Raw genomic sequence first — 27,138 nt, forward strand, 5'->3', positions numbered from 1 at the left:
AAGGGGGTCAGAGGCAGCTCTGGCCTGCTGTACCTACCCAAATGCAATAAGAGATGAGACACTCAACCTTCTCAGGTCCCAGTGCCCCTCAAAGAAGAATTCACCGGGCAGATCTGTAGGCAGCCTTGCCTTGATCCAGGGCTCCAGAACCTTTTCAGGTTCAAAGCCATTAGATCTGGTGAAAGCCAAGCATTCTCACCTCAGTACACCTTGTCCACAGTCCATCTACAACATTCCCCAGGCCTTCCATCACAACCAATCATTTCTGGCCCAGGAATACATACTGCCTTGCTATCAATAGGCCTCTGGGCCAGAGTCTAGTCTCATCCCACCACAGCCCAGCCTATAGACCTCAAGACAGCAAGCAGAGGATCATTTATTAGCACACTTTTATTCACTCACTTATCCAATATTTACAGAACTAACGGGGTAAGACTGCTGTACCCGTCTCCCCCACAGTTACTATGTACAGATTAAGGGCCTGCTTAGATCACCTAGATCTAGCAGAGGGCACAGGGCTGTTTGGGGCTGGAGCTTGAAGCAGCACTGTGCTTACTACCCCTTGTCATCAACCCCTCTGGAAACACAGGCGTTCGAACTCATCTTGACCCTGTCCCCTACCCTGAGTACCTTGCAAGAGGCCAAGGAAGCTGGTACAGTAGAAGAATTGAGTGGTACCAGCTTCGTTCAAGCAGCCCTGTCTCTGATATCCCTAAAAGGAGGGAGACATGGTAATACTGAGGGGCTGGGTAGAGGCTCCTCTGAGCCCCAGAGACAGAGATTAGGAGCCCAAGGGAGGCCCATAGCCAGGGCCACAACACTGAAGGCAAAGAGCCCCAGAGCCTTGCTTTGACAGCATTAGCAAGTCTGGATGAAGTAGGAGTCTGCATGCCACTGGAACAATTCAACACTTCTCTCCACTATAGCTGTGGGACCCCAGTAGGCTGTGCATCCTACTAGGACACCCCATGCCCATTCCAGCTCAGCAGCCAGGTCCCTGAGTTTGGCGCTCTCCCAAGAGGAATAAAGAGTAGGCCAAGCTTCCTCACAACAAGGACAGGCTGGTAGCTGGGGCTAGAGCACCAGGGCCAATGCCTTCTCAGTTTCCCAGCTGGAACCCTGGTGTCATCCCCAGCAGGATGACAGCTGCTGGGAGAGAAAGCAGAGTCAGGAAGCTGGCCATGATAATACAGTGGCAAGAAGGGCAAGAGCCCAAAAAACAGACTTCTCCAATAGGTAAAATGTATATCCTGCTGCCCAGGCAACAAGGCCAGGTCCTGCTGCTCCATAGATGGCTGTGGAGGCCAGAGCACCCTCCATTTCCAACTGCTGCTTCCTGAGCATTATGGGGCTGACTTGCCCCTGCCAGGCCACAGAGTATAATGCAGGACATACAGCTTATGCCCACTCCCAGGGCCTGAGCTCTGGCTGAACTATTCAGTAATACTAGGAAAAGAAGAGTGGGACAGGGAGGGGCCCTGGTGAGGGCCTTGCGGCAAGAGAGGCTGCAGAATCAGGGCCAGAGGTCCTCACTGGCGTTTGGCCTTGTAGGGGCGAGAGCGTTTCCGCCGGTCAGGCTTCCGCTGCTTGTGAAGCCGACCAATGCTGACCCCTTGGCGGCGCCGCACCGAAATGTTCTGTTCCACTAGGTTGGCCAGCATACCTGTATAAAGCAGAAACTCCTTAGTAGGTGCCTGGCTTTCCGGTTCCTTGTCTGACCAGCCTCAGAAGAATTCTTGGAGGGGTGTGCGTGAGGAGTTTGGGGGACATGACCCTCAGCAGGTAGGACAATGAAGACATTATAGGAACCCCCTCACCTTCCTGAGCCAGCATGGATATAAAGGTACAGATAAATTCATCATAGTTGTGGGTCCTTCGCTGGTCATCAATCTGTAGGAAAGAAGGCACATGAGGACACCAGAGCTCATCTTCTCAGAGAAACTGTCCTTGGGAGAGGGCAGAGGAACAGACAGTAGAGGGATCACCCACCTTGAACTTCTTCCTCTTCTCCACCTCCTCCTTGAGACAAGCCTCATAGTTTGCAATCTCCGCTTCCACACACTTTAGTAGTGCTAGCAGCTCCTGCCAGAACCCAACATTATATATCTTTGGGTCTGACTAGCCCCAAAGCTCCATTACCAAAAAGCAGCTAGAAGCAAGGGTGAACAGCCATAGTCCATGGGGCTACTGAGGCCAACCAACCCAGAAACGCTATCAGGCACCTGGCTCTAGCCCCCAACTTTCACAAGAAAATTCCAATCAAGAACCACCCAATGCCAGCCAGGTGTGGTGGCTCACACCTTTAATCAGGCAAGCAGATCTCTATGAGTTCAAGGCCAGCCTGGTCTACAAATCAAGTTCCAGGACAGCAGGAGCTCCTACATAGAGAAATTCTGTCTCAAAAAAAGAACCCAATACCCAGGGAGTAAGGCCCTGAGTCTTTCCCTCTGCTAGGAAAAGAAAACTGAAAGAGAGACTCACCTTAGGTGAATACTTCTCTCCACTCAAGGGCTCACTGGACCTGCTCATCCCAGACTTGTCTCTGCTATCTGTGGCTTCCACAAGCTCCTTCTCCTCTAGGCTGCTGGACCCCTGGTTACCTTGGCTTGATCTGGTAGAAGGTGAAGAACCCTTTCCACCCTCTGGGAGAGGGCATAAAAAGATGCATCAGAGTCCATGATACTTTGTCGTCACCTGGCCACCTCCCTCCTTCTCCTCGGGTACACCAAGTGGTCAGTGAGGCAGCCCAAGGCCCACCTGTGAGTGCCAAGGGACTCAGTACACCATCTTCAGCAAGGTGCAACAGGCCTGTGCTAATGATAGGACCCAGGTCACGGACAGCACGGTTGTAGCGCATGCAGTCAACACGCAGAATGCTGTCATCTTCTCCAAAAAGCACCTTGGAGATGTGAGAGGTGACAGGGCTGGAGGGCCGGGTTGGGTTGGCCGAGCGGATGGGCGAGCGCAAGGGTGAGTTGAAAGCACTGCCGATCTCAGAGGCTGTGTCTGTGCTCTCATTGCTAGGGGTGGGTGAAGGCTGCGAGTGTGTGGGCACGGCCACAGCTGGGCTGCCAGCCCCACTGCTAGTCTTGATGGACAGAGGAATGGACAGGTCTTTCTGGGACTCCTGGAGCTTCTCAGTCAAGACGTTGATGGTGTTGGGCTGCAGCACTGATAGCTGCCCATCTGAAGAACTGCTCAGCGGTCCTGGCTTCCCTGTGCCCTTCCGCTTGTACCTGTGGGGTCCAATGAGAGGTAAAAGAGGGAATGGGCCAGGTGACCACACCCAGCATATGGCTCAAATATATCCTCTTCTCCCCAAGCCATCTGACCGGCGATGGCCCCTGTGTGCCACAGTGTAGACAGGTGGCCTCAGAGGACCCGCTCTATTCCAGCTACCTCACTTCTAACCTTCCCACGCTATCTATATCCTCCAACAAAACTGCCATCCTATGCAATAAATCACCGCTCCAACCTCTTCTCCTACCCAACTCCTGGAGGTCCAGCTGAAACATCACCTAACAAGACACGTCTTCATTCACAGTAAGATGCTTACCTCCCCCTAAACCCACAAGTTCCTGAAGACTTGGGGTTAGCCCCTCAGGCCAGTCCCCTCCAAAGCCTTGCAGTCTCAAGTGCCTCATGTTCTCTGTCTGTGGAAATGCCTTTTCAGATTCAGGGTGGAACACTCAGAACAGGACCTGGGGCTCCCAAAGCTTTTCAGAGTTGGGACTGACCTGATGGCAGAGCTGGTGTTTTGCACATCCTCCTCCTCATCCTCATAGTCATCCTCATCATCAGAGTACTGTTGGGGTGGTCGGACCGGAACTCGGCTGCGGCCCACACCTGCCGCCAGATCTTCTTCCTCCTAGGGAAGAGACAAGAACAGTAATGAGGAGGCTGCAGAATGGCACTGCAGCAAGGGGGAGGTGACCTGGCTCGCAGCTGTGCAAAGTGCTTCTGAAAGAAACAGAATGCGCCGGGCGGCGGTGGCGCACGCCTTTAATCCCAGCACTCAGGAGGCAGAGGCAGGCGGATCTCTGTGAGTTTGAGGCTAGCCTGGGCTACCAAGTGAGCTCCAGGACAAGCTCCAAAGCTACACAGAGAAACCCTGTCTCGAAAAACTGGGAAAAAAAACAAAAAAACAAAAAACCTGAATGCCCTGCCACATGGTTTTGTGTTACCAGGAGAGACCATCCCATACAGAACCAACGAGTATGCCTAAATGTGAAGCCCCCAAAATGGCTTTAAAGCCAAAGGAGCTCTCTTGGCTACCTTAAGGGCATGCTATTGTGCTATGGTGGGGCCTATGGGTATTAGAGGAGACTAGTCATCAATGCCCACGCAGAGTCAAAGACTAACACTGAGGACCCAACACTGTGGCCTCTGCCAAGGTGCTTCCATCTTACCTGCATAGGGGATTTGGCATAATTGTGATTGTCTAGAAAGGCTGGCAGCCGCTGGACGATAGGAGCAGGGTTTGGGGGAACCCCATTGAGGCTCCCTGGAGGTTTCACCACCAGCTTGGATTTGCTGGGAGGACTGTGGGTGGGAACTTGTGGGCATGAACCAGCCACCTCCTCTGCACCATCTGAGACAAGACAGGGTTTAGACAGGACATTCAGTTCGATCCTTAAGAAAAGCCTACAGTCTCCTCAGTCCTACAGTTGTTTGGGGGGGGGGGGCCGCGGCGGAGAGGAAGGCAACAAGAAAGGCAGCCTATAGAGAAAATAACAAGTGGGGGCAGGCAACACAGAGGGACAGGGGTCCAAGGTCATGGTAGTCCCTTACAGATGTCGTTTAAGAAAAACTCTCTCTACTGTCCCTTGGTGTTTGGAGAGGAAAGCTTCAGGTACTGGGATTTCAGACCTCCTGCTCAAGCCCCTACACCACTGCCCAAGTACCTTCTAGAAGTGCTTGGGCCTCCCATGTCATGCTATCCTAGATGGCTGAGGCCTCAAGTACCTGTGTGAGTGCACTCAGAGGCCGCTGGGGCCCTGCCTGCCTCCAGCCCGATGGGGGACTTGCTGCTTGCTGGCTTGGTCTCCTCAGGCAGTTGTGACTCTTGAGATTTGTGGGTCTGAATCAGTTCCGGCTGCGTTACTCTAATCAGCTTAAAACAGAACTCAAAGCTTAGAGGAGAAGGGGTAGAACCAGGTTTCCACGTTAGACAGCTAAGGGCCTTGACCCTACTAATTCATTTATTTACTGGAAAATAAAAAGGCCAAACCACAGCTTCTTTTTTGAAGCTTCCTACCCTAAGTTTTGCCACCCTTACAAAGGAAGCAAAGGAAAGAAATGGTCAGTTAAAACTTGGATCTGTAAGACAGTGATTGGGAATTAGAGAGACGGGGTCGTTGGGCTGGCATGGCCAGGCAGGGGGCCACTTACCTGCTGCAGGGCCTCCAGGACTGTTTGTCTGTTCACCTTCAACACATGCAGCCTGGCCTCATACTTGATCCTACGGTCAGGCACCACAGCCATCAGGTTGAAGCGGATGTCATGGTATGGTTCCCTGCAGTCACAGTGACAGCCATCAGAGCAATCCCCACCCAAGCCCTACTGTCAGACTGAGGCGAGTATCTTGTAGCTGTAGGTATAGGCCTCACTCCAACAGGCAGGCGGCAGCCAGCCACATACCCAGAAATCATGAACTAGGAGGGGCCTGTCAGGAAGTGAGTCAGCACACGTGTGCTACCCAGGCCTCCCTGCTCCCCAAAGGCTTGTCCCTCCTTGAGCCTAGCCCAGAGCAGGCCACAGGCAACCCAGGCAGAAAGGCAAGAAGTTAGAAGCCCAAGACCCAAGCCTGATCTTGCCAGATACACCATGTGGTCCTACAATTTACAGATCATCTGGCTTCTCTCTTTCCCGCCCAAAGGAGACACAGTTCCAGAAGGAAACAGGGCAAACTGAGGGTCCTTACCCTGCAGTAGCAAGGCCGATTCGTTCCATGATGACCCGTCGAGCTTTATCTGTCCACTCCTCATCCTCTCCCCAGGGCCCTAGGGGAGAACAAGATGAGGAATCAGCAGGTAGGAAACCCTGAGATGGGGTGACCAGGGAAAAGAAGGAAAACAGATTAGTGTGGCTGAGCCAGATCCAAGCTGGTCACATAACTCGGTGCTACTGAGTCTCAAGAACCTAAGGGCCCTGAGACCCAGATAACTAGAAGGAAGCACGACAAATCCAGCAGGCCCCTTCCACAGGATGCCTACCATGATCAATAGGGTAGACTTTCAAGCCATCCAACTCAAAGAGCCGCCCTGTGATAGGCACATAGCTGACAAAGTGGAATGCCTCCATGGTCCGCACTGCACTGAGACCATTCTGCTTCTCAGGAAGGTGACGTGGTTCTGGCCTGGAAAAGGACAAAGTCAGAGACATCCTCTACACCCTTCTCCCATATCAGCAACCATACATAGCTCTCACCTACCTGGCATGGCTATTATGTGCCTTGGCCAGCTCAGGAGCATTGCCAATTGCATATCCTTTGCTCTAAGAAGAAAATAAGACTATATAAGAACAAATTCTTTTTTCTTTCTTTTTTTTTTTTTTTTTTTTTTTTTTTGGTTTTTTTGTTTTGTTTTTGTTTTTCGAGACAGGGTTTCTCTGTGTAGCTTTGCACCTTTCCTGGATCTCACTCTGTAGACCAGGCTGGCCTCGAACTTACAAAGATCTGTCTGCCTCTGCTCCCGAGTGCTGGGATTAAAGGCTTGTGCTACCACCGCTGGCAAGAACAGATTCTTAGGTGAGCCTCTGGGTAAGAGCAGAGTTCCAGAGAGCAGGCTTAGAGGCATTCCAGGAATCTCAAACTTCCCTACAGGGCTAGTGGTGGCAAATAAGAGCATAGGACCTCACGAAGGGACGGGCCATACTGGCTTTGCACAGTAATCAGTGGCTACTGGGGAGCAACACAGCCTGCTACAAAAAGTCAGGAGAGAAAAGGTTTGGACACAGGTGACTGAAGTCTCTTCCTTCTCTACTTCTGTCATCTTTCTTAAAACAGCGAAGCCTGAATCAACCACCTTCCACATTCTTTATGAATCAAATAGATGTTAATTGCTATTTGAAAAAGGGAAGACCAAACAGTACCAAATATCATGTGGTAGCATTAACAATGGCTCTGAGGATCAGATGTGCCCAGCCAGCTCGAGCCATGATTTAAGGCAATGCAGCATACCTCTGGACTGAAGCCTTTGGTGAAGTCCTTCATTCGACTCAGGGTGGGCCCCAGGTCCACACTGCTGCAATTCAGAAGCACGCTCAGCAAGGCATGAGTGGCACAAGAGTTGGGAATCAGCTGTCAATCAAAAACAGTCACTCATATACCCTTCACACCCTTTTACCCCACGCCTCCCCAATCCCACATTCCCTGAGAAGACAGAAAAAAGGTCAACAGCCCTCATCAGCTTCCTTGGTCTTGCTCAGTCTTTACTCTTTTAACACAGATCATCTAGGGACATGGAGACCATCCTGAGATACTACCCTACTCTAAAGGTATTCCCTTTCATGAAAGAGCTAGGTTCTGCCTGCCGTGGGTGCCTGAAACAAGCACTCTTGGCACCAGTCTAGCTCTTCTTTCTGCTTCCCCCACTGTCACTTTCCAGGCAAAACCACTAACAACCAAAAACAAAGCATAACATCCTGCCCTTCCAACAAGCTCAGAACTCAGCAGACCTGGTGGGCAAAGAACATGTTATTCACAATATCATCATCAATCACAGACGTATCATCCGCCAATGTAGAAACCTTTCGGCGGGACCTGCGTTCTTCGATCCATTTGAACAGGAAGATAAATCCATAAACAGGCCTAGAGAAAGAAGAGGCAGACGACAGTCAGCACCCCGTCTTTCTCTCCCTAATCTTCTGCACTCAGTGCTATTGCTCTGAGCCCGTCACTCTTACCAATACTGTACCCAACATGGCTCTGAGACCTCACACCCAGACACCTATCACAGGCAATCAGGTGTGAGCTTGATACTCTGAAACCCCACTCAGCCTCATGAAGTCTAGGCAAGAGAAGGAGGAAATCTGGAACTGGTGGCCCAGGACAGAACAAGGTGAAAACTCAACACAGGGCACAAAAGTTCTGATGAGGAGTAAGTATCAGTTCTCACTGTGGACCTCAGCCTCAAGCCCTAAAGCTTGGGGCACACCGCAACTCCTGAACCAGTCCCTTCATTTCCAGGAAAGGAAAGCAGACTTCTTGGATCATTACTGTTAGCAGTTTCCTCTATTTCACAGATCACCAAAACAAGAACCTGAGTTTAGGTACCTGAAAGGGGCCTTGTCACACCAACCAATCAATACAGGACAACTCTTGTTTAGTTTTGTTGAGACACAGCCTCACTATTTGGCTCAGGCTGGCCTCAAACTCAGATATGCCTGCCTCTGTCTTCCAAGCCCTGGGATTAAAGGGACATACCACCCCTCCTGGTCAGGACACATTTTGTGTGGTGATGAAAGGCACAGCTCACGTGGTTATGTAATCAACGGATTGTACACTTACAAAAAAAAGGCACTGTGCAGCCAGAGGCTTCTCACTGCAAAACCAGAAAAGGCAGCTGAACTGTATGTACTCCAAGAGTGGTTAGGGTTAAAAGGTGGACTACTACTTCTAAGGGGAAGGGCCGAGGCGAAGACTGGGAATAAAAAAATAATAGTTCAGCCGGGCGGTGGTGGCGCACGCCTTTAATCCCAGCACTCGGGAGGCAGAGCCAGGTGGATCTCTGTGAGTTCGAGGCCAGCCTGGGCTACAGAGCGAGACCCAGGACAGGCACCAAAACTACACAGAGAAACCCTGTCTCGAAAAAAAGTCCAAGGAGGACACCCACAAAGAGTGAAGCTTTCTTAGGTGACGTTTTAGACAACGTGCGTCTTCTAACACTGCCTCCCTTGAAGGGGTGCTAACCCCTGCCCTTCCCCAGCCCTCCGGAGGCAAGGGCCCGGCCACTCACCCCTGGCATTTACTCTGAAGATCGTAGATCTCCTCCACTTGCACCCCTTTGACACCTATGATCAGGAAAGAGGAGGTCGGCAGGGCAGCCCGCCCAGGCTCTGCGGCGAGAACTCAGGGGGCACCCCTTCTCACACACACACACACACACACACTCACACACACACCAACAGCCGGGTCCCAATGGTCAGGGGCGGCTCTTACCGAAATCTTCCACCAGGAGGGTGAAGAGGCCTGGGTGGGACGACAAGAGGAGGAGGGATTGTCAGGCAGGCGCCTCCGGGACCCATCCGGCCTCCCCAGCCCCCGGCCCGCCGGGGCCCCTCCGTACCAGGGTCACTCTCCAGCTCCAGCCAGCCCTTATTCATCTTCCCACGGGGCGGCCCCTCAGCGCCATGTCCAGGCCCTGCCAACCCCGCGCCGCTCCCAAGGGGAGCGCCCACCGCCCTCGGGGCTCCTCAGCCCCACACAGACAACGGGCCGCGTCGCGTCACTAGTCCGCGCCGGGCGGGGGGGAGCGCGACGTCATCGTCCCGCGACGACTCCAGCCCGGGGCCTGACTTCCGCCCGCAGGACCGCGGGGGGGGGGGCGGGCTCGCGCGCGGCGCGCGGGTAGGCCGGGCGGGCGCGCGCGGGGAGGGAGGCCGGGGCGGGCGCGCGCGGGGAGGGAGGCCGGGGCGGGCGCGCGCGGGGAGGGAGGCCGGGGCGGGCGCGCGGCCGTTAGCGGTCCCCGTTTTAACGACCGCCCGGCAACGCTGAGGTCTCCGGGGCCCGTCGAGTCCGCATGACCCAGCCCCCGTTAGCGCGCTCGCCTCCTTCGACGGCGCAGTCACCGCGCGGGGCGGCCGTCCGTGAAGTAGCTACCACGGCTGGGGTCAACGAATAAAGCTCCCCGGACAGCGGCGCCCTCGGCCACAGCTGGGTGGGCAGCCCGGGCTGGGAGCGGTGACTTCCGTGAGGAGCGAGAGGTGGAAGCAAGCTCCAGCCTGGCCCCGCACCAGCTGCCCGGCGGGCATGACCCGAGCCTGGTCTGGCATGCGCGGAAAGCTGCTTGAGCCCCTCTTCTGGCTGTTACCTTCGGGGGACGCTTGTGGCCACACCGACACGTATTTTCCAAATAAATCGTTTATTCTGGCAGCGGCGGAGCCGAACACGTTACTATATTTTTAATTTTCTCAGCAAGCATTTACTCAACACTTTTATACAGTGAAACAACTTGTAAACGTTTTGAGCAAGCATCCGCCTAGTTAGGAAGTCAAGGACTGAGCAACTTGCTTTTGCCACGTCCGTCCTCGACTGTTTTGAAGACTGTCCCATCTTGTAACTACCAGTGTGCACAGACTCCTACTCAAGTAACGTCGTGGTCCAGCGATGCAAAGGACTGAAGTCTCAAGGTTTATCTCTGTTCTAACACGGTTGGGTTTAGCGCCAACAACTAGGAAGTGGTTAAAGTAGATCCCATAGGGAAATAGCGAGGTTAGAGCCACAACATCTCCCGTCTATCCACGTTTGTTTAGTAAGAAAACAGATGTCAACTCTGTTAACTGCATCTCCTGTTTTGGGGAAATGTAGCCTGAAGTTGCCATGGCTTGTAGCAGCTAGTATTTATGTAGAATAGTTAGACGTTGGTGAAGATATTCATAATCCCCAGCCTTGATCTGAGGCTCCTGGTACTGAAGTGCATGTCGCTGGAGTGACCTCAGTATGTCACTGGACTCTCTTTAAGAAATGTTGCCCTTCCTCCCCTTACTAGACATAGCCCTTTGTAGGGTGACTCGCCCACTTCCCTCATCCCTGTTCACTTCTGGAGACTTTGTAATCTGCTTACATTGGTAACATCTAGACGAGGATGGGACAGGCCAAGCCTCAATGGCCGTCTGAGGCTGTAAAAAGGAGAAGAGCTAAGGGGGCGATCGCCATTGTTATTTCTCCCTCAACTAGATGGAGTAGTGGCTTTTAAGCTGCCAACTCTCTCAGATTCCTTTCGCTAGGAAAGAGCTGCCTTATCTAACTGGATAGAAAAGGCACCCACACTTGGGTACAGAAGGTCCATTTTTCTTGAGTGTTGTCCAGTGCACTTAGCAAAGAACCGTTTAACTAGGCCAGTCAATGGTTCCGACATCTTACACTGCTGGGTGATGACATTCCAGCATGAGAGTTGATGTTAGCCTCTGGGGCTTCAAGTCTCACCTTGGATCACTGGTTCTGACCTGTGCCTCAGTCTCCTCAACTTGAAAATAAGGGTGATAATTGCGTCTCAGTGTGTGGTAAGTGCCTAGAACAGTTCTTGGCACAGTTTGGTTGTTATTGGCCAGTACTGGCATGACCATTAGATATACCCCTTTTAGTGAATGAGTTGAAAAGTGCACTGCTGCTTTGATCTTGTAGACCTTGATAACCAAATGTAAAATTAATTGCTAATCTACCTTGTTTATATTTATAGCTGGAAAAGCTGTGTTGTCTTCATAATAGTACGAAAGAATTCTAGATAGGAAGGAAAGAAGGAAGCAAATGAAGACAATAAGAGAAAAGAAGGAGCGTCCAAGATTGAGGTAGAGTAGGTGACCTGAAAGAGTTGGGGAAGATACAGTGGCCATTGACACATGTTGCATTTTCTGCTCCCTTTGGCTAGGGCTAGACAGTATGAAAGCCAACACCTGTGCGACATGTCCCCAGTGGCACAGTGACAAGTGTGGGACTTGATTAGATAAATCTCTATCACACCTGTACTGCTTGATGACTGCAAGGCCAGAGACAAATCATTTATGCCTCAATTTACTCAAAAATATGCATTATTATAGTATTGCCTTTGTAGAACGTTCTGCAAAGTTGTTGACCTGATTCATGATAAAGGAGCAAGTGTAGTGCCTAGCACTGGGAACCAGTCAACGTCAGTGTCATTTCAGTGGACTCTGGGTAATTGGCAGAAGAAAATAAAAGAAGGGTTACTCTTGAATTCCTTCAGCACAGGCAGCACAGGCACTGAGATGGCACTCTCCTCAATCATTTAGTATATTTTATACTTCAAAAATGAAACAAGAAAAGCCTTTAGAGAATTTGGTCTTTAATCAGATTATTGGTGGCATTTTAAGGGAAATTCAGAAGGCTTGTCAGTGGTGTCCTTACATTTTTTTCTCTTATATAGAAAAACTGCCAGGACTAAGAAGGTAACCCAGAGGAAGCTATCTTCAGGTCCTGGTAAGAGAGATGAGGTGGATTGAGTTGCTCCTTCCCGCCCTTAGCGGAGAAGGCCACGCCAGTGGGCAGCCAACCTGCTGCTTTCACTGCCAACCCCACTTCTTTCCCAATTCTCTTAGGTTAAGATCCTAAAGACTTCAGTGTCTGTAGTTTTAAAGTTTCATAGCTGATGTTCAAGAAAGAATTTCATTAAAGCCAGATGAGAACAAAACAGTAAAAAGTGTTAGTCGCAGCCTCCTCTGTCAATGTGACCAAAATTATATCAAGGCCTGATACCCAACAAGAGTTAACTTTTATTCTTACCAGAATTACCCTGTTCCTGATAAAGATGCTTCCTGACTACAATGTTTTAACTTGTTTCGTTTTTACATTAAGGTGATGCAAAAGTGCCGTGCATCAATAGAAACCACACTTCATATTTAGGGTTTCGATCTATTCCCAAGCTAATGATAGCTAGTACCATATGCTCTTGCAGTGCTGGGCATTGGCAGCAAGGCACAGCTCCCAGTAAGTCACACAAGCATAATAGGAAACAGCCAGCTATTTGCGGTGTACTGTGCTGCTAAGCTATGGTGTTCCCTAGGCTACATGTAGGAAATGCACTTCCAACTTAGGAAGTCTCATGTGTGGAGAGTTTATCTCGCTAAAAGACCTTTGTAAGTAAAGGAGCCTCGACTCTTTGCTGTTCTTAGATGCTTAGCTCCACTTTTCTATTCTTAGTGATCACCTTGAGCCAAGCCTTGATTCTTAATGTTCACTCTTCCAGTTTGCCTGCTGTGCCTTCAAGAACCTGGTGATCCTGAAAAACTAGGAGACTTTCTTCAGAAAAACAGTCTTTGTGTGCACTATTTCTGTCTTGTGAGTATAAGGCCCTCACTGCCCTACGTGTCTTACAGCTTTTGCTAAACAGGCATTTCTGCATCTAGCCTCAAATTTACAGCTGTTTGTTTTTCCTTACAGTTTTTAATCTTCTAAAATCTATATTTTAAATAACAAATGACCTAATCCTGACAGTATAAAAGCCTCTTCCTTAAATCATATTCCTTCTTCCTCCCTGCCTCCGAGAAACAAATGTTCATTTAGATTGTCTTCCAATTAATTTTCCCCAGTATACTTTTTTTAATTAATATAACCAGAATACTATAAAATGAACCAATCTTAAGTGTACAGTCGGATGAGGTTTTTAAAGATTTATTTATTTTTATGTATTTTACCTGTATATGTGTCTGTGCATCATGTATGTGCAGTGCCTTCAGAGGCCAGAAGAGAGCGTTAGACCCCCTAGGAGTGGAGTTACAGGCAGCTGTGAGCTACATGTGGATAACTAGGACCCAAACCCTGGTCTTGCCCAAGAGCATCCTGTGCTCTCATCTGCTGAGCCATATCTCTAGCCCTTCACTTTTGATAAATTGTATATCCGCATGTAATCACCATCCACATCAAAATAACTTTTTAGTCACCTCAGAAAATTCACCTCATGCCCTCTTCTAGTCAGTACCACCAGAGTTAGTCACTAGAAGGATTATTTTTGCCTATTATTTTACTTGATATAAATTAAACTGTACAGTTTATATTCTTTCTGTTAGGTCCCAACCCCAAAAGTGACAGTCTGGGCCCAGTTCAGGCTGGACTGTGACCAGGTAAACAGAAGGATTGTTACTTAAAATCAGCATTCCTCAGAAACCTTGTAAAGTGGGTTTCTGCTTGTCAAAAAAAGCCATTTCTTCCCTTATCTGCTCGCCCCCACAACCACCTACCAGCGGAAAGGGCATCTAGTTCCCTATAACCTGGAGCAAGCCTCCAACAGATCAAAGCCCCATGCTAGTTCGCAGGCTCTTCAACTAACTCACCTTCTTCTCTCCAAAACACAACTCCTATTACTGACTAGTCTCTGTCTATCACACAAGAGATAGCCATGCGGCAGGTTCATGTTTCCAATAAACATTCCTTTGCACCCATCAAGTGGTCTTCCTCGGTTGTTTCACTGCACCCTTCCTTACATCTAGTGCAGACACAAGGGAAGAAACACTGGGCCCCATCCTAAAGGGGCTCTACCTCTTGTAACCAAACTGTTGATTTGGCCCTCCTGGGTACAAACCATTTGCTTCTTCTGACTCCTGCCACCTACCAAATTTGACTACAAACCTCTCCAGCATTTTTCTCTCCTCCACCTACTTTATTCACTTATCTTTCAGGTAAGTGTCCTCTCCAGGCTGCCTGCTCTGTCTCTGGCTCACTGGAGCTCAATACAAAAGTCAGGCAAGCCTCCCTACACCCTCCAGTGCTCCCCATCAATGTGGACAAGGAGCCTGTCCACTGATCCTGGGCATCTCTCTGACAAGTCTCGATCCCTGAGTGCCTTCAGTCTGAGACTCTGTCGGTCCTGTGGCACTTACCCCTTCCCTCTCTGTATCTCCATCCCATGCTATTGGAATCCTCGATCTGGCGAGATTGCTAAGTCTTAGGTCTTTTTCTCCTGAGTCCCTCCCCTCTCCTCCTCTATTGCCCCTATAAATTCTTTATGCCACGCCTCTAAGGATGTCTCCCTTTCTGCTTGGTTGGTCTCTCCCTGTCTTTAGTTTGCCTGCCAGATCCTGAACTAACCATGAAGGGAGTCTTACTAGATTTATCAGCTCCTCTCTCCTGACTCCTCTAAGCTTTTCCCTCCTCAGACTCAGAGGTTTCATTAAGCCTGGCTTATATCTGGTGCTGAAATGATTTTTTCCCCAACAATGCTTGAACATGTTAAAGTTATCTTTTCAACAGTTGGTGGAAATTTGATTTGTTTTGGTTTTGGTGAACTTTTGTGAATAAAGCTGCTAAGAACATTCATGTGCAAGTTTTTTGTGACATGTGTTCTTTCTCTTGGGCAGATGCCTAGTAGTGGGATTACTGATTACATGTAAGTATACATGTGTGAAGTTTCCAAGTCATCTTTCCAAAGTTGATATACCATTTTACTCACCCATTGGCAGCTTAGGAGAGTTGCAGCCAACGGTTTTGTTACCAGAACTTGTTATTGTCAGTCTTTTTCGTCTCAGCCTTCCTACTGGATACTACTGGCATTTTACTGTGCTCTCAATTTGTGCTTCTTTGAGGAATAAAGATGTTGAGCTTTTCATGTGCTTATTCACATATTTTCTTTTGAATCTGTTTGAATATTTTTGTCCAATTAAAAGAAACTGGATTATAAGCCAGGCGTGGTGGTGGCACACACATTTAATCCCAGCACTTGGGTGGCAGAGGCAGATGGATCTCTGTGAGTCTGAGGGCAACCTGGTCTACAGACAGGTTGAGTTCCAAGACAGCCAAATCTACACAGAAAAACCCTATCTCAAAAGAAGAAGGGGGCTGGAGAGATGGCTCAGTGGTTAAGAACACTGGCTGCTATCCCAGAGGACCCAAGTTCAATTCCCAGCTCCCATATGGCTACTCACAACTGTCTGTAACTCCAGTTCCAGGAGACCTGACACCTTCAAACCAATGCACATAAAATAAAATTAAATAAATTATTTTTTTAAAAAAAATAAGGAAGTGGAAGAAGAAAAGAAACTGGATTCTATTGTCTGGATTGTAAGAATTATTTATATGTTCTGGATACAAATTCTTTTCATATATGTATAATTTCTAATAATATCTTTTGAAATTTTTTTAAAATTTTGATGTATCAGTTTTTCTTTTATGGCTAGCACTTTTTGTGTGTCCTAAGTAGTACTTAAATAACATGCCTTTATCAAAATCAATTGGCCATATATGTATTTGTGGGTCTGGATAATCTATTTATACCATTAGTCTCTATGTGTCTATTCATACACTAGCACTCCACTGTCTTAACTCTTGTGGTTTTATAGTGTCATAAAACTAAATATGGCCAATTATACAGTCTTTTGGGTATCAATTCCTTTCTCTTTTGTTGTTTTTGTTTTTTCAAGACTTTCAAGACAGTGTTTCTCTGTGTAACCCTGACTGTCCTGGAACTCTCTATAGACCAGGCTAGGCTCAAACTCAGAGATCCCCCTGCCTCTGTCTCCTGTGTACTGTAATTAAAGGCATGCCTCACCACCAGAGGCTCAATTCCTTTCTGTAGTTTGGGTTTGGTTTTTTCTTTTTCTTTTTTCTTTTTTCTTTTTTCTCTTTTTACTCTTTGGGGGCCCACCACCCAGCTCCCAAATTAAATGCACAGAGACTTATTCTTACTTATGAATGCCTGGCCTTAACTTGGCTTGTTTCTAGCCAGCTTTTCTAACTTAAATTATCCTGTTTCTCTTTACCTGCATTTTGCCTCTGGGCTTTCTAACCTGTCTTATTCCACATATCTTTCTTTACTCTTGCTCCATGGGTGGCTGTATAGATGGGTGGCTGTATAGATGGGTGGCTGGCCCCTAGCATCCTCTCCTTCTTTTCTTGCTTCTTGCTCTTCACTCCTGAGCCTAGATTTCTCCTCCTGTCTATTCTCTCTGCCTGGCAGCCCCACCTGTCCTTTCTCCTGCCTCACTATTGGCCATTCAGCTCTTTGTTAGACCATCAGGTGTTTTAAACAGGCATAGTAGCACAGCTTCACAGAGTTAAACAAATACAACCTAAAAGAATGCAGCACATCTTTGCATCATTAAACAAATGTTCCACAGCATAAATGAATGTAGCACATCTTAATCTAATTTCCATAACACCTTTCTTTTCATTTTTTTCCATAGTGTTCTGCAGTCCTAGTGAAAGGTGGTATTGTGAATCTTTTGTTAAATGTTTTTCTAAATATTTTGTTGCTGAATTACAGAAATGCAATTATTTTGTATATGGATTTTGTATTCTATAATTTTGTTAAATTCACATACCAATTTAAAATTTATTTGTTTGGGATTCTCTAGTTGTGTATATAGTCAGTATCGTGTGTAACTGAAGACAGTTCTGCTTCTTTTCCAAATGTCCTTTAAAGATAGGGTCTCATATAGCCCAGGCTGGCCTTAAACTCATCCTGTAGCTTGAGTATGACCTTGAACTTCCTTTCTTCGTGTGTGTATTGGGGGAGGGAGTGTGCGTATGTACAGATTCATGTATGCGTGCTTGTGTGTTCAGTTGTGTGCATACATGTGTGCATGTGGAGATGAGGTTGACATCAGCTGTCCTCTATTTCCATCTTTGCTCAGACAGGATCCTGGAGCTCACCAATCTGGCAAGGATACCTGACCACCCAGCTCCAGGGACCCTCCTGTCTGCCTCCTCAGTGCTAGCGGTACAAGCACACATCACCATCCCCAGCATCAGGTTCCCGTGCTGGCGCAGCACAGCTCTGCTGGCGAGGCCATCTCTCCAGGCCTGACGTTGAACTCTCCCAAGTGTTGAGATTACAGGCATCTGCCACAAGCCCAGTTTGTTTGTTTGAAAAAATCACTTTATATGTGTGAGTGTTGTGCCTACGTGAGCATGCCTGGTGCCTGAGGAAGTCAGAAGAGTGGGTTGGAGCCCCTAGAACTGGAGCTATAAAAGGTTGTGAGCCAACGGGCGGTGGTGGCGCACACCTTTAATCTCAGCACTCGGGAGGGAGAGACAGGTGGATCTCTGTGAGTTCAAGGCCAGCCTGGGCTACAGAGTGAGTTCCATGAAAGGCGCAAAGCTACACAGAGAAACCCTGTCTCGAAAAACAACAAAACAAAAACAAAAACAAAAAAACGGTGGGGGGCTGTGAGCCATGTGGATTCTTGGGACTGCGCCTTTGGCTTCTGCAAGAGCAGCACGTATTTTTAACTGCTGAACCATCTCCAGCTCCCCTGCCCAGTATTTTTGGTTTTTTATTTTTTGAGACAGTGTTTCTCTGTGTAGCTTTGGAACCTGTCCTGGAACTCGAACTCAGAGATCCGCCTGCCTCTGCCTCCCGAGTGCTGGAATTAAAGGCACATGCCACCATTGCCCAGCCCCCTGCACAGTTTCTAATGTTGTGCCAAAGATTGAACCCAGGACCCCATACCTGCTAGGCAAGTACTCTACCAGCTGAGCTGCATCTCCAGCCCCCAGTTTTTGCCTTTTATTTCTTCTTGCCTTGTTAACTGGCTAGGGCCTTCAACCTAATGTTCTATAGAAGTAGTGTAAATAATCATCAATGCCTTTCTCACAGCATTAGGGGACAGCATCTAGCTTTTCTTCACTATAAATACATTAGCTTTAAACTTTCACAAATAATGTTTTGTCAGATTGAAATTCTCTTATTCCTAGTTTGCTGAGAGTATCATAAATGTGTATTGAGTTTTGTAAATGTTTTTGGCATCTACTGATGTGACCTTGATTTTTCTCTTTTTATGGTTTGTTATACCAACTGGATTATCTAACATCAAACTAATCTTGCATTCTTGGTACAGGCCCTTCTTGGGCCTATATTATTCATTGAATATAGGGTTGGACTCAACTTACTAATCTTTTCCCTTTTCATTCTTGGCCCTATATTATTCATTGAATATAGGGTTGGACTCAACTTACTAATCTTTTCCCTTTTTCATATCTATCATGAGAAAAATTAATTTGTAATTTTCCTTTCTTGTAAGTCCTGCTAGGTTTTAGGGCTTGGTTAATTCTGGTGCATTAAGAAGCATATACATTTTGGGGCTGGAGAGATGGCTCAGAGGTTAGGAGCACTGGCTGCTCTTCCAGAGGTCTTGAGTTCAGTTCCCAGCAACCACATGGTGGCTCACAACCATCTGTAATGAGATCTGGTGCCCTCTTCTGACCTGCAGGGATACAAGCAAACAGAACATTGTATACAAAATAAATAAATCTTTAAAAAAAAAAAAAAAAAAAAAAAAGAAGCATATACATTTTAACATAAACGGACTGGAGAGATGGCTCAGTGGTTAAAAGCACCGACTGCTCTTCCAGAAGTCCTAAGTTCAATTCCCAGCAACCACATGGTGGCTCACAGCCATCTGTAATGAGACCTGGTGCCCTCTTCTGGCCTGCAGGGACATATGCAGGCAGAATACTGTATACATAATAAATAAATAAATAAATCTTTTTTAAAAAATTAAACATATACAATGTTTTGTAGGGTTTTCTTTCCATCTCATGTATTTTGGAGATCTCTTCATATACAACATATAAACCTAGTTTTTAAGTAGCTGACTGGTGTCTGTCTCATAGTATGGATGTTCCCAAAATATTAAACTCCTATTAAAGAGTATTTAGAACTGGGCATGACGGTGCACACTTATAATCTCAGCACTTTGGAGGCAGAGGCAGATGATTTTGAGTTCAGAGTCAGCCTGGGTTATATAAGACTATCTCAAAAAAAATAAGTAGATATCAAAAAATTGAAAAGGATGAGCTAGAGAGATGGTTCAGCATTTAGGAGCACTAACTGCTCTTCCAGAGGACCTGGGTTCGATTCCCAACACCCACGTGGCAGCTCATAACTCCAGTTCCAGAGGACCTGACAGACACATGCAGGCAAAACACCAATGCACATGAAATAAAAAATAAATCATTTAAAAAAAAAAAGTTGGCATGGTGGCACATATCTTTAGTCCCAGCACTTGGGAGGCAGAGGCAGGTGGATCTTCACGAGTTTGAGACCAGCCTGGTCTACAAAGCAAATTCCAGGACAGCCAGGGCTACACAGAGAAACCTTGTCTCAAAGAAATTTTAATAATATTTGAATTGTTTCTGTTCTATATTGATTTTTTTGTTGTTGTTTGTAGAAATAACACATGCTTGGTGGGGTGGTGGTGGTGCACACCTTTAATCCCTGCACTTAGGAGGCAGAAGCAGGTGGATCTAAGTGAGTTCAAGGCCAGCCTGGTCTACAAAGCCAGTTCCAGGACAGCCAGGGCTATTACACAGAGAAACCTTGTCTTGAAAAAGAAAAGAAAGAGAGAGAGAGAGAGAGAGAGAGAGAGAGAGAGAGAGAGAGAGAGAGAGAGAAAGAAAGAAAGAAATAGCACATGCTCATTGTGAAAAACATGACTAATATTTTGAAATATAACTAAAACAAAAATCACTCATGATAAAGCCTTGAGATAGTGATAATGTGTGAAATGTTTTAAGCATCATTAGGAACCTATAGCTATAATCCAAGTAAGTCATCTAACATAGGATCATCTCTCTATGTTAAAGTAGGATTAAATGATAGACTTGGAAGACTGAGGCAGGAGTATCACAAGTTTAAGACTAGCCTGGTCTACACAGACTGTCTCAAAAATAAATATTGGGGCTAGAGAAATGGCTGGGTGTAAGAGTATTCACTGCTCTTCCAAAGGGCCAGGGTTTGGTTCCTAGAATCCTCAAGGCATTTCACAAACATCTGGAACTCCAGTTCTAGTGACTCTGACCTCCCCTTCCAATCTCCTTGTGGACTGCACACACACACATACATAAAGACAAACATTCATATGCATTAAAAAATCTTTTAAAAAATAAGTTAAATATATAACCTAAGCTTCCATTACACATTTTATAACCCTTGCAAGAAGCCCAATATCCTAATACTTTTGAAATAGTCTTAAGATGAGCAGCATGTCCCAATGAATTTAATAGAACCACATAGCTTTTTTTCTTAATTACCCATAGAATCATCTTTGAACACTTTTAAAGAAACATCTCTTTAAAGTATGTTTTTAAAAGTGCAACTCGGCCAGGCGGTGGTGCTGTATGCCTTTGAATCCCAGCAGTTGGGAGGCAGAGCCAGGTGGATCTCCGTGAGTTCGAGGCCAGCCTGGTCTACAGAGTGAGTTCCAGGAAAGGTGCCAAAGCTACACAGAGAAACCCTGTCTCGAAAAACCAAAAAAAAAAAAAAAAAAAAAAAAAAGAGTAAAAGTGCAACTCCTAACCTTTTCTTATTAATGCAGAATGGCCATTAAAGGAGACTTTTAAATCCCATTTACCTTCCTATAATACTCTGAGAACTATTCTAAAAAATCCTGTACTAAAGGGAAATACAGCCCAAGTGTGAAGGCCAGCTTTGTAGTTCCTTGCCGTGTGGTTCCAGTCATGTCACTTGCCACATTTATACTTCAGTGGCCTCTGTGAAACAAAAGCCACAATAGCTTCTGTTTTTATAAGCATGGAGTGAGTCCATCTAGAGAACATGTCCCCAGTGTTCACATAATGCAGGAGCAAAAGAGGAGCAGACTAGCACTGCATAAAGGTGCTGTTTCTGCAGCTCAGTGGCCTCTAACAAGTTATGTTTCTCCTTATTGGGTTGTCCAAAGAGTTAATAGTTAGAAAGTGCTGGAGTAGCCAATACATGCCGTTATATCGGACTTCATTAACTAGATTGTCCTATGTATATACAAATGTGTCCCACCAAGCTCCATTTCTTAGGCATCGTCACCCCACTGTGCTCTTTCCCTGACAAGCTTCTATTGACACCCTGGTTCTGCTGCTCCCCTAGATCCTATCTAGCAAGTTGCCTCAGAAGGGCCAACCCAAGAAAGGTCTCCATGGATTTATGCCTGAAGACATCAAAAAGGAGGCAGCCCGGGCTTCTAAGAAGGTTAGAATTTCCTGAAAGGGGGACCTTGGGGTAGGCCTCTGTCATACATGTCTCAGAATGCATCTGTCTCAGGGAGACAGACCCAGGGCCGGGGTATGGTAAGCAAACACTCTACCACTGAGCCACACCCCTGGCCAAGTCCTTGCCTTTGGTCCCATCTCTTCTGGAATGTTTCCTCAGCAAAGAGAGGATGCAGCACCCTGAGAAAATAAGAAAATGCAGCACTTCTTGAAGTTCAATTCTAGGGTGCCCTGGACCACTGAGGGAAAGGGAATAGCTGTTGCTTCCCAGAATTTCCAGTCATAGAAAGAAGAACCACAACCTCTGTTTGTCTTTCTCGGGTCACAAAACACTGTCTGGAATCTATCTCATTTGCAGATCTGCTTTGTGTGCAAGCAAAAGGGAGCTGCTATCAAGTGTCAGAACGAGCAGTGTGTCAAAAACTTCCATCTTCCCTGTGGCCAGGAAAGGGGTTGCCTTTCACAGTTTTTTGGAGAGTACAAGTGAGTGTGGAAGGAGAGGGCTGGGTTGCCCTTCTGTAACCTACTGTTTAGACACCCCTGAAATCAGGACCCAGTTCTCACGAGTCTGTGTGCATTCTCCAACAAATCTGTCCCTCCACTTAATGATGGGAAACAGTGTCTTGACTTGGAAGTTTCACAGGAGTTCCTTCTTGCTTCCTGTCCCCTCCTTAAATTACAAACAGCTGGGCTTCTTAGACAGCTGTTCATAACTAAATAGGGCTTTCAATAATGGAAAGCTGTGGAGACAGTCCTCGAGCTTTGCTTAGTGTGTGTGCAGCCATGAGAAGTCATGTGACGGTTCTTCACCTGCCTTTCTGAGGGGATAGCTATTCACTGGGCACCAAGCAAATAGCTGATTGCCCTTGCTAGGTCAGGCAGCTGGGAATCTGCATAGTGACAAGCCAGAAACCCAGTCTGTTTACCCACCACAGATCATTTTGTGGAAAACATCGCCCAACACAGGACATCCAGCAGGAGGGTCTGGAGGAGGAAAGCTGCGTCTTGTGTTGCGAAGACTTATCCAGAATAAGTGTTGAGAATATCCAGAGCCCATGTTGTAATCAAGCTATCTACCACCGAAGGTGTATCCAGGTGGGCTTTCTCTGCTCTGGGGAGGGAGCGGGGAGCCTTCCATGATTGCTGTGGCTCGGTGCTTGGAACCAAGGCAACCTGGGAATGCTCAGGCATGTCTAAGCTTCAGAACTGCACACTGCAGGCCTGTAAACAGGAACTGCTTCCGGGTCAGTGAGGGAATAGTCAACCCAGTCTCAGGTTATCCTTGGCCAAGAGCCTCATTCATAGTAAGATTTAGAGTAGGCAAAATCATCAGGCTTGCCAAAAACAAATGGGTATTTCCAAGAATGAGTCAGAGCTCAAAATCAGCCTCACTACCAGGATGAAAGAAAAGGGAATGTATCCCAAGTACCTGACCCCTGTTGAGTCAGCACTGCCAAGCCCCACAGCCAGAGATGACAACTGAGGCAGGCACTCCTGGGAGCTCTCCAAAAGCATTCTGGGCCCAGGCCTGACACCTGGTGGCAGCCCTCATCTGAGTAGGCCCAAACTGCCTTTCCTGAGCTCTCCTGCGGGTGGCCCAACTATTTTCACAAATGCCTTCCTCTCTTACAGAAATATGCCCACACGTCAGCCAAGCACTTCTTCAAGTGCCCCCAGTGTAACAACCGAGACGAGTTTCCCCAGGAGATGCTGAGAATGGGGATTCACATTCCGGACAGGTAGTGCGAAGTCTGCGCGGCAGGAGCTGAGCCAGGGAGTGGGTCGTTTGGATTTCTAGACAGGAGGTGAATGTGAGGATAGTTCAGAGATTGGCAGCAACTGAGGCGCTGATGTACCATGAAGTGAGAAGAGTGCTTTTCAATCAACCAAGAAAAGGGAGGGGGAAGTGGGCAGAAGGCCTTTTCCTGAAAAGGTGCTTTAAAACCTAACAGATGTCTGGGGATGGGGAGTTTGTACTCCAGGGTGGAACTAAGGAACCCCCATGTTCCACCCCAGTGCATTGGTCCTCTTCTCGCAGCCAGACTGCTTGCCCAGTCTTGTTGGCAGTGCTCAGGCAGCCTTTGAACTCCTGCTGTGTGTGGCTTGGATTCTTCCTGGTAAACAGAAGTTCACCAGCAGATCGGGTATCCCCTAACAACCAACTTCTTTTCTCCCTGCAGAGATGCTGCCTGGGAGCTGGAGCCAGGGGCTTTCTCGGAGCTGTACCAGCGCTATCAACACTGTGATGCCCCCATCTGTCTGTACGAACAAGGCAGGGACAGCTTCGAGGATGAAGGGTAGGAAGAAGCTCCTGGGCAGCGCCATCTTAGAAAGCAGGAAGTCTGCTCCTGTCTACAACCCTCTGGATGAACCCAGTTGCCAAGTCCCACTTTTGACCAGCCCCTGACTTATTCATGCACGAATGGGCAGGTCTCCTCTGCAGGGCCTGCTGTTTGTACCCACTGAAGAGACATTCAGGGTCAGTTCCTTTCCAGATTCATCCTGCTGGGCGATGTGCCCACCTGTCGCCTCTTAGAATCAACTCAGCATCCCAGAGCCACAGGGTGTAGTAAATGTGTATAGTAAAATTAAATTAAAATGCCCTTGCGGTTGGAGAGATAGCTTAGTGGTTAAGAGCACCAACTGCCCTTCCAAAAGACCCATGCCCTATTCTTAACATCCACATAGCAGCTCCCAACTGTCTACAACTCCAGTCCCAGGGAATCTGACACCTTCTTTGGCCTCCATAGATATTGTATGCACATGGTACATATACATGCATGCAGGCAAAACACCAATACACGAAGCTGGAGAGATGGCTCAGAGGTTAAGAGCACTGGGTGCTCTTCCAAAGGTCCTGAGTTCAATTCCCAGCAACCATGGATGGTTGTGGCTCACAACCATCTGCAATAAGATCTTGTGCCCTCTTCTGGGCTGCAGGGATGCATACAGGCAGAACACTGTATACATAATAAATAAATAAATCTTTAAAAAACAAAACAAAACACCAGTACACATAAAAAAATTCCCAGGAAGTTCTGGATGGTAGGTACCATTCAAAAGTGACAGTTGGTGTCCTGATTGGCCCTACATCTCTCCATGGCTCTTCCATAGGCGGTGGCGCCTCATTCTGTGTGCTACATGTGGATCCCATGGAACCCACCGAGACTGCTCCTCTCTTAGACCTAACAGCAAGAAATGGGAGTGTAATGAGTGTTCACTTGCTTCAACCATGGGTAAGGCTTGAAGAATGGTCTGGTATAAGAAGTGAGATGGGAGCCGGGCGGTGGTGGCAGTGCAGGCCTTTAATCCCAGCACTCGGGAGGCAAAGCGGCCTAGGTAGATCTCTGAGTTCAAGGCCAGCCTGGTCTACAGAGTGAGTTCCAGGACAGCCAGGACTACACAGAGAAACCCTGTCTTGAGAAACCAAAGAACTGGGATGGGGATGGGGACTTGTCATGCCTGGGAATGGGGAAAGCATGTCACAGAAGGGAGCTTTGACCGGGCACTGTAGCTTTGAAAGCTGCTGATGAGGGTTTAAAGACCTGGAGAAACTGAGGGCTGGGTTTACCTCCCTTCTCTACCTTTCTTTCACCACAGATTACATATCTGAAGACTTGGGTGACATCCCCTGATGTAGCAGTGCCTTCCATTCCCAGGAGCATCACTGCAGGGCCACCAACCTGGAAGAGAATCCAGACTCTTCCTGGACTCAGTGGCTGCACCCTTCCCTATTAGAAAAGCCCGAGTCCTCTGGCGGCAGAAGAAGGCGCTCCTGGAGATCCAAAGGCGTCAGAATCTCTAAGGGCTGCCGAAAGCCCAAGTAACAGCTTCAGAAGAGCTGCTGCTGCCGGGAACAGTGTTTGGAGAGGTAGCATTTGGAAAGCTTGAGACAAAAGGGGCCAGCAGTGAGGTTAGCAGCAAGTGAAGAGGTCTGGGGAGGCCGAGAGTAGAACTGAGTCTACATGCCGGCAGCTGAGTGTAAGGACTCCTCTGCTCTTTCTCCTCACTTCTTTTCCTCTCTCACCAAGATCCTTCCCCTCTACATGGTTCTCATGTGCCTCTTCCTGCTTCAGCCATTTGTTATCCACAAATAAAGTTGTCTCTCCAGTGGTGGCTCCTTAGGACTTTTCTCTGGAATCTATCCAGTACACTAAGGAATCTGGAGGGTAGAGTGAAGGTATAAGAGAACTCAGCCTTCTGATCCCCAAAGCGAGTCACCAAACTATTGAACATAGAGCATAGATGTGTTCTTAGATGTGTTCTTTGGGAAGGAATCAGCTTGCAGGGTCACTGGGATTCCAGGGACATAGAGTGTCACCCTTATGCAAATAAGTGCATAAGTTCTGGACAGTGAGCCAGCTTAGCCGTCCACTTTGGTCTGACATCAAGCCCCTGTAGCAAGGCCGAGGGCCCTGGACTCAACCTCATAGGATTGCCATACTTATGTGGGGCAGGCTTCCTCTCTAGCCAGTGTGGTCTTAGCTCTCTAGCTAGAGTGAGCACCCAAAGCCCCACTGCCTGGTGACTGGAGCGTTTCTGAGTCCTGTAACTTGAACTTGAAGAGCACAACATCCACATTAGGCAAGGCAGCTAGGATGGGAATCTGGCAGAGGGCCTGGGGAGAAACTGAATAGCGCCTATCTTACATTTATATGTTTTTAATGATTTCATGGGGTTGGGTTAGTGGGAGAAACACAGAGCATTGCCACATACTGAATTCCCTAGGTTTCAGTGAGTCATTGTCACGAACAGTGGAGGCCAGTGTTCTCATTTCAAATATTGCTAAACCCCGCAGACTTAGATCCAAGATGTAGATGGTGATTGCCTTCAGATTGGACTAGATTCACTTGAAAGCATCAGCACTGTTACAATTAAAACATACAGGAAAGTAATACGTTCTTTTTAATATGTTAAGGTATGTATTTTTAGATCTGTAATACATTCATTTAAAAATCTGCAGTGCCTAGGAGTGGGGCTCAGCGGTAGGACACATGCTTGCCATATGCAAGGTCCTGGCGCCACCACCCTCCAGCACTTACAGACTTATGGAAGTCGTTAGACCGTTGAGTCCTAAAAGGATAATAATGAAAACCACTCATAACTCACCCTTCTCTAGTTCTAGTCCTAGTTCCTGAAGACAACTACTGCCATTTTTAAGCAGTTTCTTGATTTAGTAATATTAGACATCATTGACTTCTTATGGTAGAATGGATTTAGTGCCTTAGGAAATTCCCATTTTCAGTCTCTCGTGATAATTTAGATATCATGACTATAATAATGTGATTTAGTACTGATCCAGACAATACATTATGTTTTAACTTTCCCTAGATGAGTCACGGCCTTCTTTTGCTTTCTTTTGGGTTTGGGGTAGGGTGGAGAGGCACTTTTGTCTGTTGAGACAGTATCTTGATATGTAGTAGCCCTGGCTGGCCAAGCACTTGCTGTGTGGGTAGAACAGGGTGGCCTTGAACCCACAGAGATGTGCA

General features: G+C 47.5%; 2 protein-coding genes across 3 annotated transcripts; one reads left to right on the forward strand and one right to left on the reverse strand.

The window, feature by feature from the left end:
* Positions 1-372: 372 nt before the first annotated feature.
* Bap1 (BRCA1 associated protein 1) lies at positions 373-9,470 on the reverse strand. 2 transcript variants are annotated; one of them, XM_028891216.2, is made up of 17 exons: positions 9,288-9,470; positions 9,161-9,190; positions 8,958-9,012; positions 7,678-7,810; positions 7,181-7,300; positions 6,434-6,495; positions 6,216-6,358; positions 5,924-6,002; positions 5,392-5,515; positions 4,966-5,113; positions 4,410-4,591; positions 3,738-3,868; positions 2,758-3,236; positions 2,482-2,642; positions 1,990-2,082; positions 1,818-1,890; positions 373-1,663 (listed from the first exon to the last, which is right to left on the reverse strand). In XM_028891216.2, the coding sequence occupies exons 1-17, from the start codon at positions 9,322-9,324 to the stop codon at positions 1,530-1,532; spliced, it is 2,184 nt and encodes a 727-aa protein (XP_028747049.1). In that variant the 5' UTR covers positions 9,325-9,470; the 3' UTR covers positions 373-1,529. The 2 variants fall into 2 exon arrangements, with proteins under 2 accessions (XP_028747049.1, XP_037064640.1); XM_037208745.1 differs by lacking the exon at positions 7,678-7,810 and having other exon boundaries at positions 9,288-9,302.
* Positions 9,471-9,673: 203 nt separating this feature from the next.
* On the forward strand, positions 9,674-25,762 carry Phf7 (PHD finger protein 7). The gene is made up of 11 exons (XM_028891295.2): positions 9,674-10,350; positions 11,400-11,508; positions 12,102-12,154; positions 12,921-13,012; positions 21,528-21,629; positions 22,008-22,132; positions 22,585-22,744; positions 23,282-23,388; positions 23,830-23,946; positions 24,764-24,885; positions 25,250-25,762. The coding sequence occupies exons 2-11, from the start codon at positions 11,468-11,470 to the stop codon at positions 25,282-25,284; spliced, it is 954 nt and encodes a 317-aa protein (XP_028747128.1). The 5' UTR covers positions 9,674-10,350; positions 11,400-11,467; the 3' UTR covers positions 25,285-25,762.
* The last annotated feature ends 1,376 nt before the right edge of the window (positions 25,763-27,138 follow it).

This window comes from Peromyscus leucopus, chromosome 9 (assembly GCF_004664715.2).
Source record: "Peromyscus leucopus breed LL Stock chromosome 9, UCI_PerLeu_2.1, whole genome shotgun sequence".
Classification (NCBI taxonomy): Eukaryota; Metazoa; Chordata; class Mammalia; order Rodentia; family Cricetidae; genus Peromyscus; species Peromyscus leucopus.

Bases quoted from the DNA above. Each gene is read 5' to 3' on its own strand.
- Phf7 (XM_028891295.2), top strand. From the start codon at position 11,468: ATGAAGACAATAAGAGAAAAGAAGGAGCGTCCAAGATTGAG. The intron at 12,155-12,920 runs GTAAGAGAGATG...TCACTCTTCCAG, and splicing joins GAAGCTATCTTCAGGTCCTG to TTTGCCTGCTGTGCCTTCAA. The intron at 13,013-21,527 runs GTGAGTATAAGG...CTGCTCCCCTAG, and splicing joins GTGTGCACTATTTCTGTCTT to ATCCTATCTAGCAAGTTGCC.
- Bap1 (XM_028891216.2), bottom strand. From the start codon at position 9,324: ATGAATAAGGGCTGGCTGGAGCTGGAGAGTGACCCTG. The intron at 7,811-8,957 runs GTGAGTGGCCGG...TTCTTTCTCTAG, and splicing joins CTTCAGAGTAAATGCCAGGG to GCCTGTTTATGGATTTATCT. The intron at 5,114-5,391 runs GTAAGTGGCCCC...TTCTGTTTTAAG, and splicing joins TCCTGGAGGCCCTGCAGCAG to CTGATTAGAGTAACGCAGCC.